Raw genomic sequence first — 14,876 nt, forward strand, 5'->3', positions numbered from 1 at the left:
TTTACTTTGAACATGTCCTTTAAAGCAGTTGGCACCACTGCTGTTCCAGTCCTTTATACCACCAGCTTTGTGATGAATTCTCAAGAACTAAAGCCAATCAAATTGTATTAGCAACAATACCAACCTGCTCAAATCAAACAAAAATCTACTTTGTGATCATATGTCAATCAAAAATAACTTTAATTAGAAAACTAAAGATGTCTCTTACAAGCAATGAACTTCTCTAAATGCTGCTAGTGCTCAGAACACCTCTAAGGCTTCAAAGTGTCCCTTTGATTCAAGCCACAGCAACTCTGCTCACACTGAAGTACAGGAGATTGTGGAGATGTGCTTTTTAGCTCAGAGTAATTGTAACCACATTCACAGATTTAGGAGCTAAACATCACACAGGCCCAATCTGTTACAAACCTGAAAGACTCAGACCAGGCAGTAAAGCTTTCTATCCATTAGCAAGCATCTGAATGGTGTTTAATACTTTCTTTTTTTTTATGTGTGTGTCTACAGCAAATTGCACAGTGCTATTCATTTGTATTTTACTTACTTTCTGTTAATGGAATGGAGATGATGACACCATTTCCTGTTCCTACCCATAAACGATTACAAGACACCATAAGAGCTGTGATTCTCACAAATGAGAATCCCAGTTTACCAGTACCTAAAAACAAAAGATGCTTTTCATCAAAAATTATGAGCAAGGATAATTTTAGTTCTATAACAGAGAATCTTAACTCCAACTCCCAAACCACACACAAGTAATTCCCTCCCACTGGATACAGAAACAAAGCAGTGGAGTACATTTAAGTTGGAAAGATAACCTAAAAGGCTACAACACTGTTATTAAGTGGTGAACCTACACTGCAAGAGTCTAACTATGAGAAAGCAAAAAAGGTGTAACAGCTCCATAATGCTGCACAATAAAATCTTTTGGGGCTTACCAGCTTTTAAAACAAAAAAAAGTGAGTTCACAGATGTAAGATAATGGGTTCTCATCCATCAGCAAGATGAGGGGAGCAGAAGGCTGACCAGCTAAGTCAGTGGTGCAGCAGTGACTTGTAAAGGATTTCCCAAGGGCCCAATTACCTGCACTTGTGTTATGCTGGTGGTCAAAATGCTCTTATATAGATATTAATGAAAAATTCAGAAAGCTTCTTTGGTTCAATAGCAATTAAAAATTGCTATTTTGCATTTTCTTGAAAAAGAGGCAACTTTCCCAGGCAAGTAATAGATTCTTCTCATTTTTAGCTTTTAGAAAAGGCATCAGTACAGTAAAGAAGAGAAAGATTTTAGTGTCTCCATCGATGCCTGCCCAACCCAAACACCATTTTCCTCATTAGTTCTAAGTTTTTTAAGGACACCTTAGACACCAGGCTGTAATAGAAGACCTATCACTCCCATCATGCCTCACAGACAGACTTAGGCTTGTAATTCCGGACTCACTTCCACAAACTGACTGGCCTGGCCTTCCACCTACCCTTGCCCCACATTTGCAGTGAGAGCTCCCTGATTTATAATGGGAAAAGAAAGCTCCAGGCAGCAAGAATTGTAAGATTCCATCAGTTTTTCTCACCAACTTACCTAGCATTTTGCTTACATAAGGTTCAATGTCCACGTCCTGCAGGTGCTGATACGTGTGCGCGTGATAGAGGCGCAGGGTGGAGTCCAAACGAATGGACACCCAGACCCCATCACCCACCCATGCCAGCTGCCTCACTTGGCTTTCTCTCCTTGGGTGAGCATCAAATGACTTCTACGAAACATTGGAGTTTAAATTAGATGAAACAAAGGAAAGTGGAAAGATTTCTTTGTTACTCATACACTGCCAATACTGGCAATTAAGTCAACCATGACCCTTTGATTTGCAAGACCACAAGTGTTTAGCTTAGCTACAACTCCCATATGATGCTGGCAAAGTAACAGTAGAATTGCTGATTCCCTTCTCTGAGTGTGATCTCATAGCTGTAGTTTCCTACTGTGTCTACATTTACACATCACACCCAACCCCCTCCAGTTTCCTCCTCCAGGAGCCTTTTTGGCATGAGGTCCTGCTGTCACAGCCCAAGATCCATATGCCCCAATTTAGCATTTAATTATTTTAATTACCACTTTAACTTACCTCTATTTTCATGGCCTTTGGTTGAACAACATAGATTTTGTTCCTGTAGCCACACCAGACCTTGTCATGCACCACTGTCATGCACCGTATGGAATGGTGCGGCCGGCCCAGGTCCAAGAGGTGATAGTTTGTCAAATCCCACTGACCATCTTGAAAAACAGAAGCAAAAGAAAAACTAAGCACAGGTTTCTATGAGTTTAAGCATAATTTAAAAGTAGGAGCAAATATCTTAACAGTCTAATTGTTTTCAATGCATTGTAATAATCTGGATAAGTCAACACAAATTCATGACTAGGCACCTCACTGAGAAAACAGCAACTAGTTACAGGAACTACCAACATCCCAAATGATACTTTGTTTTTTAATAAGGTTGTACAGTGATTCATGTTCAAAACCCAGCAAAACAGCAAAGTTACCTAGTGCTCAATGCTTGGCTTGGCTAGGCCCCAGTACACATGACAACAAACAGCTTCCCACACAGCTCAAGGCACTTGCTGCTTGGCTGAACACAGAAACGTTGGCCAGTGCAGCAAGAGCTTTTTAAAATATGCTGCAAGATCTTAAAAAAGGCACCTGAAATCTACTAAAAGATTCAACACCAAGTACAATTCTTCTGCAGCCTGAGTTAAGCCACAGATCATCCCTGACAGTCACTCGAGATCCTTAAGGATTGTGAGCCACTAGAGTTTGATTCCTTAAAATAAACACGATAAAATAAAACCACCAAAAATTTTCAGCCCAGATGCATCTTTCATAGTGGTGTGCAGCCCTTTGAATTCTTTTCAATGCTGAGCACAGGGATGTAACATCACAAGGAAAAGAGCAAATGAATAGGCTGGCTTAGAAACAAGCCAACAGGTGAGTTCCAGTTACTCAGTCTGATCTTCCCCTCCAGGTCCTATTTCTGGAGGTTGAAGCATGGAACTGGTTCAGGAGTAGTTTGGGCAGAGATTCTGAAGGGATGTTTACAAAATTCTCATTGAAGGACTTGGCCAGAGGCATATATTAACACTAATAAAACAAAAGACATGACTACTGAGCATGATGAAAAAGAGATGATGATCAAAGTGGACTTTCAAATGACTTCTCACTGTTTAGCTCAGCTATATCCCATTCTCCATTTCAGAGTAAAAAAGAATTAAATTAAGAGCACCAGGACAGTGCAAAAACGGTACCTGAATCTGCAACTGAAATAACTAGAAAGATTTCTCATGACAACCTGTAAAAAAGCCATTGGGGGATATATTATCAAAACACTACTTAAAAATGGCACATTACTTTCCTGAATACTGTTACAACTTCCCTGGGTTTCAGATCTCACAGAATGCTTACCAACTCCTCGGTGAAAGATTGCTAGTGTTCCATCAGCTAGTGCAACTAATACTATTCCTTTTACATGTCTGGGGAAAAAAAAAGGAGGCACAACAATATACACTGTTAGACTGCATTGCTCAAGTGGCAAGTTTGAAGTAAGGTACATGCATTTTATATTTCAGCATATTTTTACAGTCACGTTAGCAAACACAATAGTGTTTGGATTTCTACAGCTCAAGAGAAAGGAGGTAACAGGGTCTCAAAATCCACTTCAGAAAGCTTGAAATGTATCTAGCTACAATGCCTGAAGGAAACATCAAGGACAGCAACCTAGGACTGTTTTGAGTAAACAGCTACAGCTCATCTTTTGGGCTATGTATTTCCAGCTGATACAAGATTCCTTTTCCTTACTCCCCAAACGTTTTCCACTGTCCCTCAAAGAGCATGCATGCAGTTATGGCAACTGACATTCCCAATATCTGAGGAGGAAATAGAAAACTACTTTGCAAGTATTTTAACAGAAATTCATTTATGATTTACATGACATTCTTTCAGGACTTACACAATACTGAGAATAGAATCTTTAAGTTTAATGGCATGAACACATTTCCTCCACTGGGCCACTGACGAATGAACATACAGGCTGCAAAGACAAATCAGGAGGCATTAAAAGCACTACCAGACAAAAACAACCACAAGCAAAACCCCTATAACTGAAATCCACAATCAAAGGGAAAATAAGTTTTCATCTTCCACTGGGAACTATGTACAGACTGAAAGGAAGAACTGCACGAGCAGCAGAATGGGTTTTCAGAGGCCTAAATGTTACAAACAACCTTTGCAGATCCATCTGCAGCAAAAAGTACAATGTATTTTTCTAACATGTTCAACTATTGAAAGTTAGGGAGTTATCAGACCATAACGATTTCTTTGACTACAAAAAAAACCCTAGAACTTTTCTGCAGATGAAGTGTTATCCACCAAAAAGTGCTTGCTCATCAGCTACACCACTTTCTTTGAATTCTATAGTGCCTAAATGCAGCAAAGCACACAAGGTTTTGGCTCTCTTGAGATCTTCCTGCACTTAATCTTGGCTCGAGACAGTTATCAGGCCTGCAGGCACAAGAAGCAAGTTTAAAGCAATTATTACAGATAAATGTAATGAGATTAGGACTTCCTTACCATCCATTCTGTGCTCCAAGCCACATGGTTGGTAAAAGGCTACTCATTTTCTGTGCTTCTTCTCTCACTAGATCTTGCTCATTTGGCAAAACTGCAACATCTTTATATAACTCTGACTCAGTACTAGAAAAAAACCAAACAGTTAAAATACATTTAATGAAATGCACAGATTACTCAGGCTATAACCTAGGTATTTACTTCACTGCTGCTAGTTCCCACACTGGTTTTTGAGGCACATAAGATATTTAAAAACACAGTAACTGTACATGAGAGTATGATACAGATAAAACCAGCAGTAACAATGAATTTCTTCAAGTGGACATTGACTTATATAAAGAAAAACAGGTTCCATTTAAGCCTGTCTGATCTTATTGGGAATGGCAGAAGAGTCACAAAGCAGAGTGCCTTGTACCAAGACTACTTATAGAAACCTCAACACACTTAACAAGAAAAAAAGAGGAGTAATTTTGTCTCCATGCTATGTTCCTACAAACATTATATTTTTCTTCTGAAATACATTTCAAGAGGTGTGAGGATTGTGATTATGTACTTAGGCTGGTACACTGGAGATGCCTCTGTATGCTGCACTCCCAAAGGATCTGTAAAGACATGCTCTGTGTAGACTCCAGTTTGTGCAATATCAGCTGTGTCTTCTCCTGTCCCTGCATTGACTTCTGTGGCTTCTGTTGCCTCTTCTGCTGTTGGAATGTTCTCATCTACTGAATTACTTTCAGTTGCCATATCTATGAAACAAACAAATTTGAAAAACTTTCAACAACTTGATACGTAAAACTTAGGTGAAGAGCTGTAATAACCAGACAGTCACAATCCAGATGTTATATTTCACCTAACAAAAAAAGATCAGAAACACCCAAACTTTAGCAGGTTGCACTATATAAACAAGTGTCAAATGCACTTTAAGTATCAACCCAGTGACTGATGGCACACATTTCCCTTTAAGTGATGAACTAGAACAGCAGTGAACAAGTCCAACCACCACATATCCACTGACAATCAGATCACCAAACAGCTCTGCAGGGCATACAACACAAAACAGTAAGAATGTTTATAAAGTAAGCAGCTCCACTTATATCTCTGTTAAGACTTGATAAAATTCAAAGCATTTATTCACCTTCTCTCTAGTCATCTGTCAGCAAGATCTGCATTTCAAACACTGCATAAATTAAAACCTCTCTTTAGACCATGCACAAGAGAGTTCTCTCAAAATAATCTGCAAGAAGCAACTGCCTATACCCATTTAATATCACTTCCACAAAGTTTTCAGCTACAATTACACACTGCAAGTATATCAGATTTACAGATCACAGAGTACCAGGTTTATGTGTAAGCCCACTACCACATTAAACAGTGGCACCATTCATTTTCAGCTACACCTGGAGGTGTTTGGTCATCCCTGACACACCTAGGGTGTTCATACCTGACTGTTTATCTGCCACTGGAGAGCCACCATTGGTGTCCTGAGCTGCAGGAGCTGCTGTGACACCCTCTGCAGTGCAGCCAACCACGGTGATCCCTCCCAGCAAGCTGTCAGTCTCAGCAGAGCTGTTGCTGGTCATACTGCCACACAGAGATGACTTGTCCACCTGGCTGGGATCTGCTTCTTGAGACCCTTCTTCTCCTGCAGGATAGTCTGTTTCCCTTGCCCCTGGAAGAGATTCAACTCATGTGTTTCTCACAAGGATAGAGCTGAGTCACTTCTCTATCTAGTAACACACTAAGCTTCAAACTGAAGGAGCTCTCCAGCAACTGAGATAAAACATGCAGATACCTATCTACAAGGTAGTGAAACATGATCAGCAAACATGAAAGATGATGTTACAAAGCTCTCAAAACAAAGGCAATATCCATACATTACACATCTGACTGTCATCCACCCTATTTCAAGTTACAGCATTCCAAATAGCTTATTATTTTGATTACATATCCATTAAAATTAGATTTCATAGCACTGCATATATGCAGGGATACCTATCCACATCTTTATGAAGAATTTAGCTGCCACAGATCCTTTGCTCTGGAAGAAAAGCTTTTTTTCTCTTGTACAACCCTCTCATACTTCTAAGACTTAAAATTCTCAATGCCACAAGGATTCCCTCTGCAGGAAGCTCCAAGACTTGCTACTTATCTTCAAGAGGCTGAAGAGGTCAAAAAAGCAAACAACACACTTTTCTTTTTGGGATGTTCACAGTTCCAGAAAACATTGGCACTACTGCACAATTTATAATGCATCAGACAGAACAGTTCCTTTTGGCTGCTGACATCTCTCTACCTTTGAGTTAACTTGGGCCAAGAGCCAACTAAAGAGTGGAACAGTAGAGTAGGAACCCAATAGTTTTTCCTACAACTAAGCACTTCTTATTGCTGTGTTGCAGTACCATTTTATCACACTAAGTAACAAATCTTTAGCATTTTATTGCATAAGAAAATCTGAGTAAGAAGCAGTTAAAAAAAGCATGAGGTAGAGCAGCCCAAGCCCTTACCTGGCACACTAGCAATACAAAGCACATGAGAATTGCAAACAATGAAACTGTCCAGAATATTCCCTGGTTGATTGGCATCGATGATGATAACTTTTGTAGCAGAATGTGTGCTAGTACAGATCCAAACTAGACTGGATAATTCTTCCTGATTTTTCAGTTCCTTCTGCTGATCCTGAGGGAGAATAAAGGCAGAACAGCAGTGAACAACAGGAAGGGGGACAAGAATAGAACTATTCCCTTTGATCTTTTATGTTCAACTACAGAAATATACATAAATATGTGGTAAGCTAAATATCTTCAATGCCATTGTAAAATTACATGTAGTTACTTGTTCTCTGTGTATTTGAAATATAAAATCCCCTCATATTTCCTATTTATATAAAAACTAGAAAATAATTACACTGCACAATGACAGTTAGACCAGAAGGCTCTTGCCATGCCAGCTGCCATACTCAGTACCACCACAGATCAATGTGATGTCCCAAAGCACTTTGAAATTAAGCCTTTGTTTTTATGCCCTTACTATGAATTCCATTCATTGCTTCTTCACAAAAACATGAAGACTAATGTATGTTTAAACAATGGCACAGACACCTTAAAAACCTATCCTTAAATGGCAGTCAGAACATGAACAATTCTGTCACAAATGCCTTTCAAAGGAGTCAGCATTGATATAAGCAGTGCATGGTTCTCATGTATGATGGATTTGCTCTTCAGCTTTGCCAACAAGCTGGCACACAGGGAAGAATCACTGTATTTTTAGAGCTGGAATCAATAACAAATATCTTAGGCTGGTGACTACTCAAGAAAAATCTATTTGTTACCAATAAACCTCATTACAAAATACTTCATTACTCTACAGATACACAGTAAAGATGTTTATACAAATTGTCAAACGTGTCTTACCTTGAGCTCCTGGTCTAGTCTATCTAAGCTACTCTGAGATCCTGTTTGCTGCTTGTTGCCATCTGCATCCACACCAGTCACATCATTGTAGAACACACTAGCACCAACCACGGACCCTCCATCTCGTGTTTTCCCTCCTGACAGGTTCACCCCTACAGCACACCACAGCTTGGAGGAAAAAGAAATATTTCACTTAAATGTTCAGCTAATAAAAAGAGGCACAATATTGTTAAAGTTATATCAACATTATATATTTGCAGTCCATGTTAAGGAATTCATCACAAATAGTCATGTTCATTTCTTCTGAAGCTTAAATTCTCCTTCACTATGCTTTGAAAAGAAACAACTTCATTTCAAAAAGAATGCAATTGAGTCTAAAAAATATTCAAGCTGCAAGTTGTCCAAGTCTCTCCATCACCACTGTAAATATCTTACCTTCATAGAAGAATCCTTCTCATCTAAAGGTCTCAGGTAAACAGGTACAGGTAAGTTCTTCATCTTATTTTCACCCTGGCCACCATTTGCCACCTAGGCAAAAGAAACAAAACAAACACCAAAATGGAAAAGCTTTCCCCTTGAAGAGAGGTTTACAGTCTCAGGAATCAGTTGCTCAGACTTTATTAAACATGAGTTTGGCATTGTGGTTTTCCTTAGATTCTTTACTGAAAAAGTTCCAACAAAAAAGTCCTGGAATTGCCCAAACACAAGTTGTGAAACCACACCCCACTCCAATATCACAGATCACAAAGCTGTTGCCACTATATTTGAAAACATAAGCATAATACCTGTTTGTACTTCTGAGGTAGACTCCAGCCAAATGCTTGCACTCTGCCATCCTCTTTCTGAACGTGTGCTTTCACCTGGCGATACTGCTCCCTCTTCTGCTCCCTGCGCGAGGCTAAACTGGCTTCAGTCCTGGGGACAGACCAGTGTGACACAACCTCTTACTGATGCTCTTCAGAAATCTTTGTGCAATGGGAGCTGCTGCTAAGCTCACTAAGATCTCTGTGGAAGCACTGGGTGGCCAAGGACATCCCTAGCTCTTCACACATCACCTATAGAATACCAGGTTTCCTGTGCTCTGTTTCTAAGGGGCCTGTGAAAGACAGGCAAACCCAGAAAGTCTGTTACAGCATCCTTAAAAAAATTAATGAGGGTTATGGACCTCTATGAGGAGCTTTAAAAGCTGCAAATCAAAAGAATATATTGCCAAAAACAGAGGAAAAAAAAAACAGTTAGAGATGTTTGTTAGCCTGACTCATGTTGGCTTATTTTTCCACTGAATTTAAAGCACCTGTACAGCTATTGCTTAGCTACAGCACTTGCATATAAAGTGTACCAAGTGCTGCCTAAACACACTTTTATGAAAGACAGTGATAGTTACCACACAGAACATTACTGCCAGGTACCCAGAGCACTCACCCACTGCTGTGCACTGCAGTCTGCACCACCTTGAGTTCTTATGTATCAACACTCATTTCAGGAGAACATGATACTTCACTTAGCAGCATGCTAGTAATCTCAGAGGATTAAAAGAGTAAACACTTGCTGGAGCATATCTAGTGTTAGAAAACCAAAATGTCTTACTCTTCACTGAGGAATTCAAAGGCTTTCGACTTGTCACTGGGTAATTGAGATAAGGTGCTGCTTCTTTTCTTGACTGATGGAGTAATATGTGAGGTTGGAGCATTATATTTAACATTGACAGGAGGTTCTGGTTTCTTTGCTGTATTGCTGGATGAACTGAAGAGCCTGCTAAAACTAGAAGGGAAAAAAAAAAAAAAAGAGTCAAGATTTGTCAGAGACATCCAAATTTGACTATGCAGGCAAAACACTGCATATGCCAGTCTGCTCAAGACAGTTAAACTAAGAAACTGGAGCCCAACATAGCAGCAGCCACCACACACTCAGCAATGCTCTCAGAGCACAGAAACCCATGTCAGTGAGAAAAATTCTTAAAGAGTTATTATCCCATTTGTTTATCAAATTTAATGGGGCCTTTGTCTTGAATTAACATCTACAGGAAACCAAGAAAATTAGGATGTGAATATCACACCTAGGAGACATGTTTATGCAGCATATTAGTTCATGCAGAGAGCACTTAAAACCCTCACAGATTTCTAGGCAGGAAGATAGAATAGTTATGAGCAAACCACAACACCAGAAGGATTATTTGACAAATATCTTGTTGGGAAAAACACTGGTTTAGATTGAAAGAAGTTAGCAAGGAAAATGTAACAACCAGTAAGCTGTACTTCAACAGAGGGAAAAGAAGCTGAGATAAATGCAATCCACACGTGCTATTCAGCTTTCTACTTTTCATCGTTCAAAAAATTCCAGAAAAATGTTCAGAACAAGAGTCCTGGTGCATATTCAGCTAGAAAAAGATTCCAGCACTTTGGCATTTAACTTCACAAAGTGCACAGACACTTCACTACGTGATGCAGCTTACGATACATTTTGTCTTCAAGACCAGTCTTACCGAGCTGGCATGCTGGGTAACAAGAGGAGAACAGTTAAGACATCTTCATCTGCCAAAAGATAATTAGCTAACATACACAAATGTGCCAGCTAATTGGTTAGGGTCTTTTTACTTATTTTTTGCCAGTGAGTTGTGTTTCAATACTTACAACTGCCAAATGCTTGATCTCTTCTTCTCTTGCATGGCTGGATTTTCTCTCGACGCTCTACAAGAAATGAATTCCAAGTTTACTGAGTAAGCATCAATTAAAAAAGGGAAAGGAAAGGAACAGTGTGTAACCCATATTTTTTTATAAAAGGGTAACATAGCAAAAGTAACAAAGCTTGTTTCTTCACTTTGCCACTGCTTTTCTGATCAGACCCCAACACTGAAATTCCCACGAGGTGAACTGAAGTTACATAATAAACTTCATCCACATTTCTTTGCACCCTAAACACAACTGGCAAGTGCTCTTCAGACAGAAGGGATAAATCTGTGTAACACTTTGCAATTAGAACAACTAAAAGAAAGCAGCAAACCACTTTAAATTCTTCTGCCTCCTATTTTTTAATATTGCTTTTCGTTTTAAAATCCCTCATTCTTCAACACATCAGTAAATACATGATAAAGTGAGTGGTCCTGGAGCCATAGATATGTTAACAGAGATAGGAGAGGATTTTCTAGAGCAGATAATCGCTATAGAAAAACAGATCATCTCTGTTAGGAATATGCATTTTCCTCTCGAGTCCCAAAGGCTCAGGAGGGCTGCAGGGACCCTTGGGTGTCATTGCAGTATTTGTCCGGCAGGCGGCGCCAGGCGACTCTGCTCCCGCGGACAGAAGGGACAGAAGGGACAAGGACGAGTTGGGCTGAGCTCACGACAGACGACTATTGTTTTTAAATCACACCTTCCAAACAACTCAGCATTCAGGATGCAACGAGACCATATCATCGTCTTTCTTGCTTCTATTGAACAAAACTTGCGCAGCTTTAAAACTCTGTTTTCCACTGAACGACCTGGAATAGGTTTGCTCCATCCCTGGAGGTGTTCAAGAGGTGTCTAGATCTGGCACTGGGTGATGTGGTTCAGAGGTTTAGGAGTTACAGTCGTAGTCCTGGTGGATAGTTAGACTTGATGATCTTAAAAGTCTCTTCCAACCTTGATGCTTCTAAGATTCTAATCCAAGTCCCTCCAAAGGGATTACACTCAATATGAAGACTATGTAATCCCTGTTTTGACATCTCAGCTGACAGCAGGGCCCACAGCTTTAAGGTATGTGCACACAGAGGAGTTTTTCCTGCCCACCAAACTAATGTTGTTTGCAGTTATTAACTTTTCTAACTGTTCCAAAATACACACATTTCTTCAAGGGATGCTTATTCCACATCATATGAAGTCACACGACTTCACTGAGGTCTGACCAAGAGCCAATTTTGACAAGTTCTATGCCCATAATTTAAAACCAAAGTTATTCATGGGCATAAGAGAAACAAGCAGGTAGGGCTGGACTCGATCACCTTTCAGGTCTCTTCCAACCTGGTTGATTCTATGCTTCTATGATTCTAAGCAGAATGTAATTAACTACTGACCAGATCACTCTGCAGCTGAAAATCAAGAGTTTGTAAAATCCAGGGATTTCTAGCAGAGATTTTAGAAGAATCTTTACCTTATCATCTCAGTCCATCGCACAGCTTCCTGGAGCTCCATCAGCCTCTCCTTGTACTGGTTCCTTTCCATCAGGACACGAGCCATTTCCACGCGAGTGAAACGCTTCCGCTGAGCCGTGGGGACATCACTCTGCACACACAGAAAGGCAAACATAGGAGGAACAAAGGAGCACACCAGGGCCTTGCAGAGTCAACCTCTGCCTTCTGATAAGAGTCAGTTTAGGGCACAACTCCAGATTCCAAATCATTTGAGCCTTTGTAAAACTGACTCAATTTCACCTTCCTCTCCTCCCATCCCTTGTATGCAGTGAAATCTGAATGAAAGCAGTTCTTCAAACAGAACGTGACACAATAATGGGCAGAGAGGAAAGGAAGAAAACTAATCACTGTAGTTTAAGTTTACTTGTGCTCTTTAGATCTTCTGTCTTTTCTATACACAGAGGAACTTTACCATTACTTATTAAGCAGTTAAAGTTTAGGAGCACCCACTGAATGCCTGAGGACTTGTAATGTCCCACTGTGAACTGCATGTACAAAAATACACACACACAGACACCTACATCATCATCCTCTTTAGCTTTCTGTCTTGCTTCCTCTGCTTCTGCACGAGCTCTAAACACAAAATAAAAAATAGCTGCATTAAATACCACAGTAGAGCTGCTTCTTCTTTCTTTTTCACAACCATGGAATCAGACTCACTTTCTCAGCTCTTCTTCCAGTTCCTTATTCTTCTCTTCGAGCTTTTGCTTTGCTTGTTTTACAGCCTCTAATTCCCCTTGCAGTACATCCTTCTCACAGGTCAATTCATCCACCTTTGCTATCAAATCATTCTTCACTACATTCAGTGCATTTCTACACAAACACAGAAATTACACCATTACAAGGATGATCATGGTCTCACAGTTTAGCTTCAGCACGATTTTGTTCTTCCAGCCCTACACATTTCATAAAGCTGCTGTAAAAAGCTACAGCTTTCTGAGAGGTCAAACCCTCTCCCCCCAAGTCTCAAATGTTCAAACACAGTCACACCTCTGCATTAAGAATCAAGTCCAGATAAACCAGAACAGTTTGCTTAAATTCCTCAACAGTGCTCCAATGGATTAGCTTCTGCACTCTCTGACAGGGAGTTGATCTCATTAGGACAGAGCACTGCATTTCCTGTAGCCTTACAAGGATAAAAAGCAGCTTTTCCTTCTTAGGTCCTTAATTTCTAGGAGAATATCAACTCAGCTATGTATTTAACCAAATAGACCTCCAAGTCCAAAATATTTACACCACCACTACTCTTAGGACTGAAACAACATTTGTATTTCAACTGTGTAAGAAGACACTGAAGATACAATGAAATAACAGCAAGTCAGTATTTTTTACATAAACATTATCACTTACTTTGTCTCCAACAGCTGAGTGTTTTCCAAAATAAGGTTTTCAACCTCACGCCCCATTCCTTTCCAAAGGAAACAAACACAAGAAATTAGCAAAGAAAATGGATGTTTTTACAAAACTTAAGTTTTGCCACTGTCTAAAGCCAACTGAATTTTAATTAGGACAAACTTGTCAGAACTGTGAGCTATCTCCAGTTTCAGGACCTACCTTCTACAATTAGCTTTCCCCTCCACCTTCTTCCCAATCTGACTTCACTAAAAGCCTAAACATCCCTGGCTAACCACAGCCTTATGGCTGGTGCTGCCTCCACCTACTCTGTGGATTTTGAAGCTGTTACAGCACTAGCACATCAAAAACCAAACACAAATACTGCAGAAGTGTTAGTTCACAAAAAAGTTACGTTTTAAATGCTCAACTGTCTTTTATACCATGTTAGATACAAAAGCCTATCAGTTAGAGACACAAGACATGCTGAATAAAGCTCAGATTGTGAAAGCCCTGCAGATTTCCCCAGAGCAAATGATACCTTACCAAAGAAATTATGGTCTTTAAAGCCCATGCATTCCATGTAGAGCAAAAACAAGAACAAGAAACATTTCATGTAAGGTGTAGTATGAGAGAAGAGCAGTAAAAGATTTAGACTTATGAAGTAAGAGCGAATTAAAACAAAGCCACCACCAAAAATTTGAAGTGGAATGTGATGTGATTTGAAGCAGGATTTGTATGCAAGAGATATTTAAGAAGTCAAGCTTGTCACAACCACTTCTACTGGTTAGACCTCTCAGAAAAATCAGTAACTTAATAAAAGTCCCATTTTCTGTGAAATAATTTAGAAGCACAGTACTTGGAAGAAATGCTAAGCCATTCAGGAAGAGTTTCAAATCAATATGATACTACGGAAAAAAGCGAACTTTTCATGTAACTACTTCAATATTAGTTAAATTTCTGGAAATTAATTTCCCACCCTATCTTTTGCAAGGATTTTTTAAAAAGACACTTTCAGGAGAGAATAATTATTTTGCATCTTGCACAGCAAAATAATTACCACACTGACAACAGCAGAATCATGTTAATTCAAGATTAACATCACGAATAGAAAAGATATCTTAATGGTGGAGGCCTTTAAAAGACTTCATGAACACAATCCTCTAAGCAACTTTGGTAACAGAAGACTTAAGAGATATTTGGATAACAAAAATAAGGTATCTATAAATAGACATGCAAGCCAAAGTTCTCTCTTTTGGAATTTCCCTCTCTGGGTTTTGGATTAAAAGTAAATGACATTCAATAGTGAAGCAACTTAGATCAGCTATTGTTACTTTATCAATGTCTGGAGAAATTCCCT

General features: G+C 39.5%; 1 protein-coding gene across 2 annotated transcripts in view; it reads right to left on the bottom strand.

The window, feature by feature from the left end:
- The window catches only part of SPAG9 (sperm associated antigen 9), a 32,257-nt gene that overhangs the window by 5,252 nt on the left and 12,129 nt on the right, over positions 1 to 14,876 (bottom strand). For both annotated transcript variants that reach the window (XM_009081228.1, XM_009081227.1), the window contains exons 6-23: positions 13,535 to 13,592; positions 12,845 to 12,997; positions 12,706 to 12,757; positions 12,145 to 12,275; positions 10,647 to 10,703; positions 9,604 to 9,777; positions 8,802 to 8,931; positions 8,452 to 8,544; positions 8,017 to 8,184; positions 7,111 to 7,282; positions 6,048 to 6,275; positions 5,160 to 5,352; positions 4,610 to 4,732; positions 3,990 to 4,070; positions 3,446 to 3,513; positions 2,114 to 2,262; positions 1,576 to 1,747; positions 542 to 655 (exon numbers count right to left, since the gene is read on the bottom strand). In XM_009081228.1, coding sequence (XP_009079476.1) covers positions 542 to 655; positions 1,576 to 1,747; positions 2,114 to 2,262; positions 3,446 to 3,513; positions 3,990 to 4,070; positions 4,610 to 4,732; positions 5,160 to 5,352; positions 6,048 to 6,275; positions 7,111 to 7,282; positions 8,017 to 8,184; positions 8,452 to 8,544; positions 8,802 to 8,931; positions 9,604 to 9,777; positions 10,647 to 10,703; positions 12,145 to 12,275; positions 12,706 to 12,757; positions 12,845 to 12,997; positions 13,535 to 13,592 — 2,316 coding nt within the window. The remainder of the gene's footprint in view (positions 1 to 541; positions 656 to 1,575; positions 1,748 to 2,113; positions 2,263 to 3,445; positions 3,514 to 3,989; positions 4,071 to 4,609; positions 4,733 to 5,159; positions 5,353 to 6,047; positions 6,276 to 7,110; positions 7,283 to 8,016; positions 8,185 to 8,451; positions 8,545 to 8,801; positions 8,932 to 9,603; positions 9,778 to 10,646; positions 10,704 to 12,144; positions 12,276 to 12,705; positions 12,758 to 12,844; positions 12,998 to 13,534; positions 13,593 to 14,876) is intronic.

The sequence above is a fragment of the Acanthisitta chloris genome, unplaced genomic scaffold, assembly GCF_000695815.1.
Source record: "Acanthisitta chloris isolate BGI_N310 unplaced genomic scaffold, ASM69581v1 scaffold19828, whole genome shotgun sequence".
NCBI lineage: Eukaryota > Metazoa > Chordata > Aves > Passeriformes > Acanthisittidae > Acanthisitta > Acanthisitta chloris.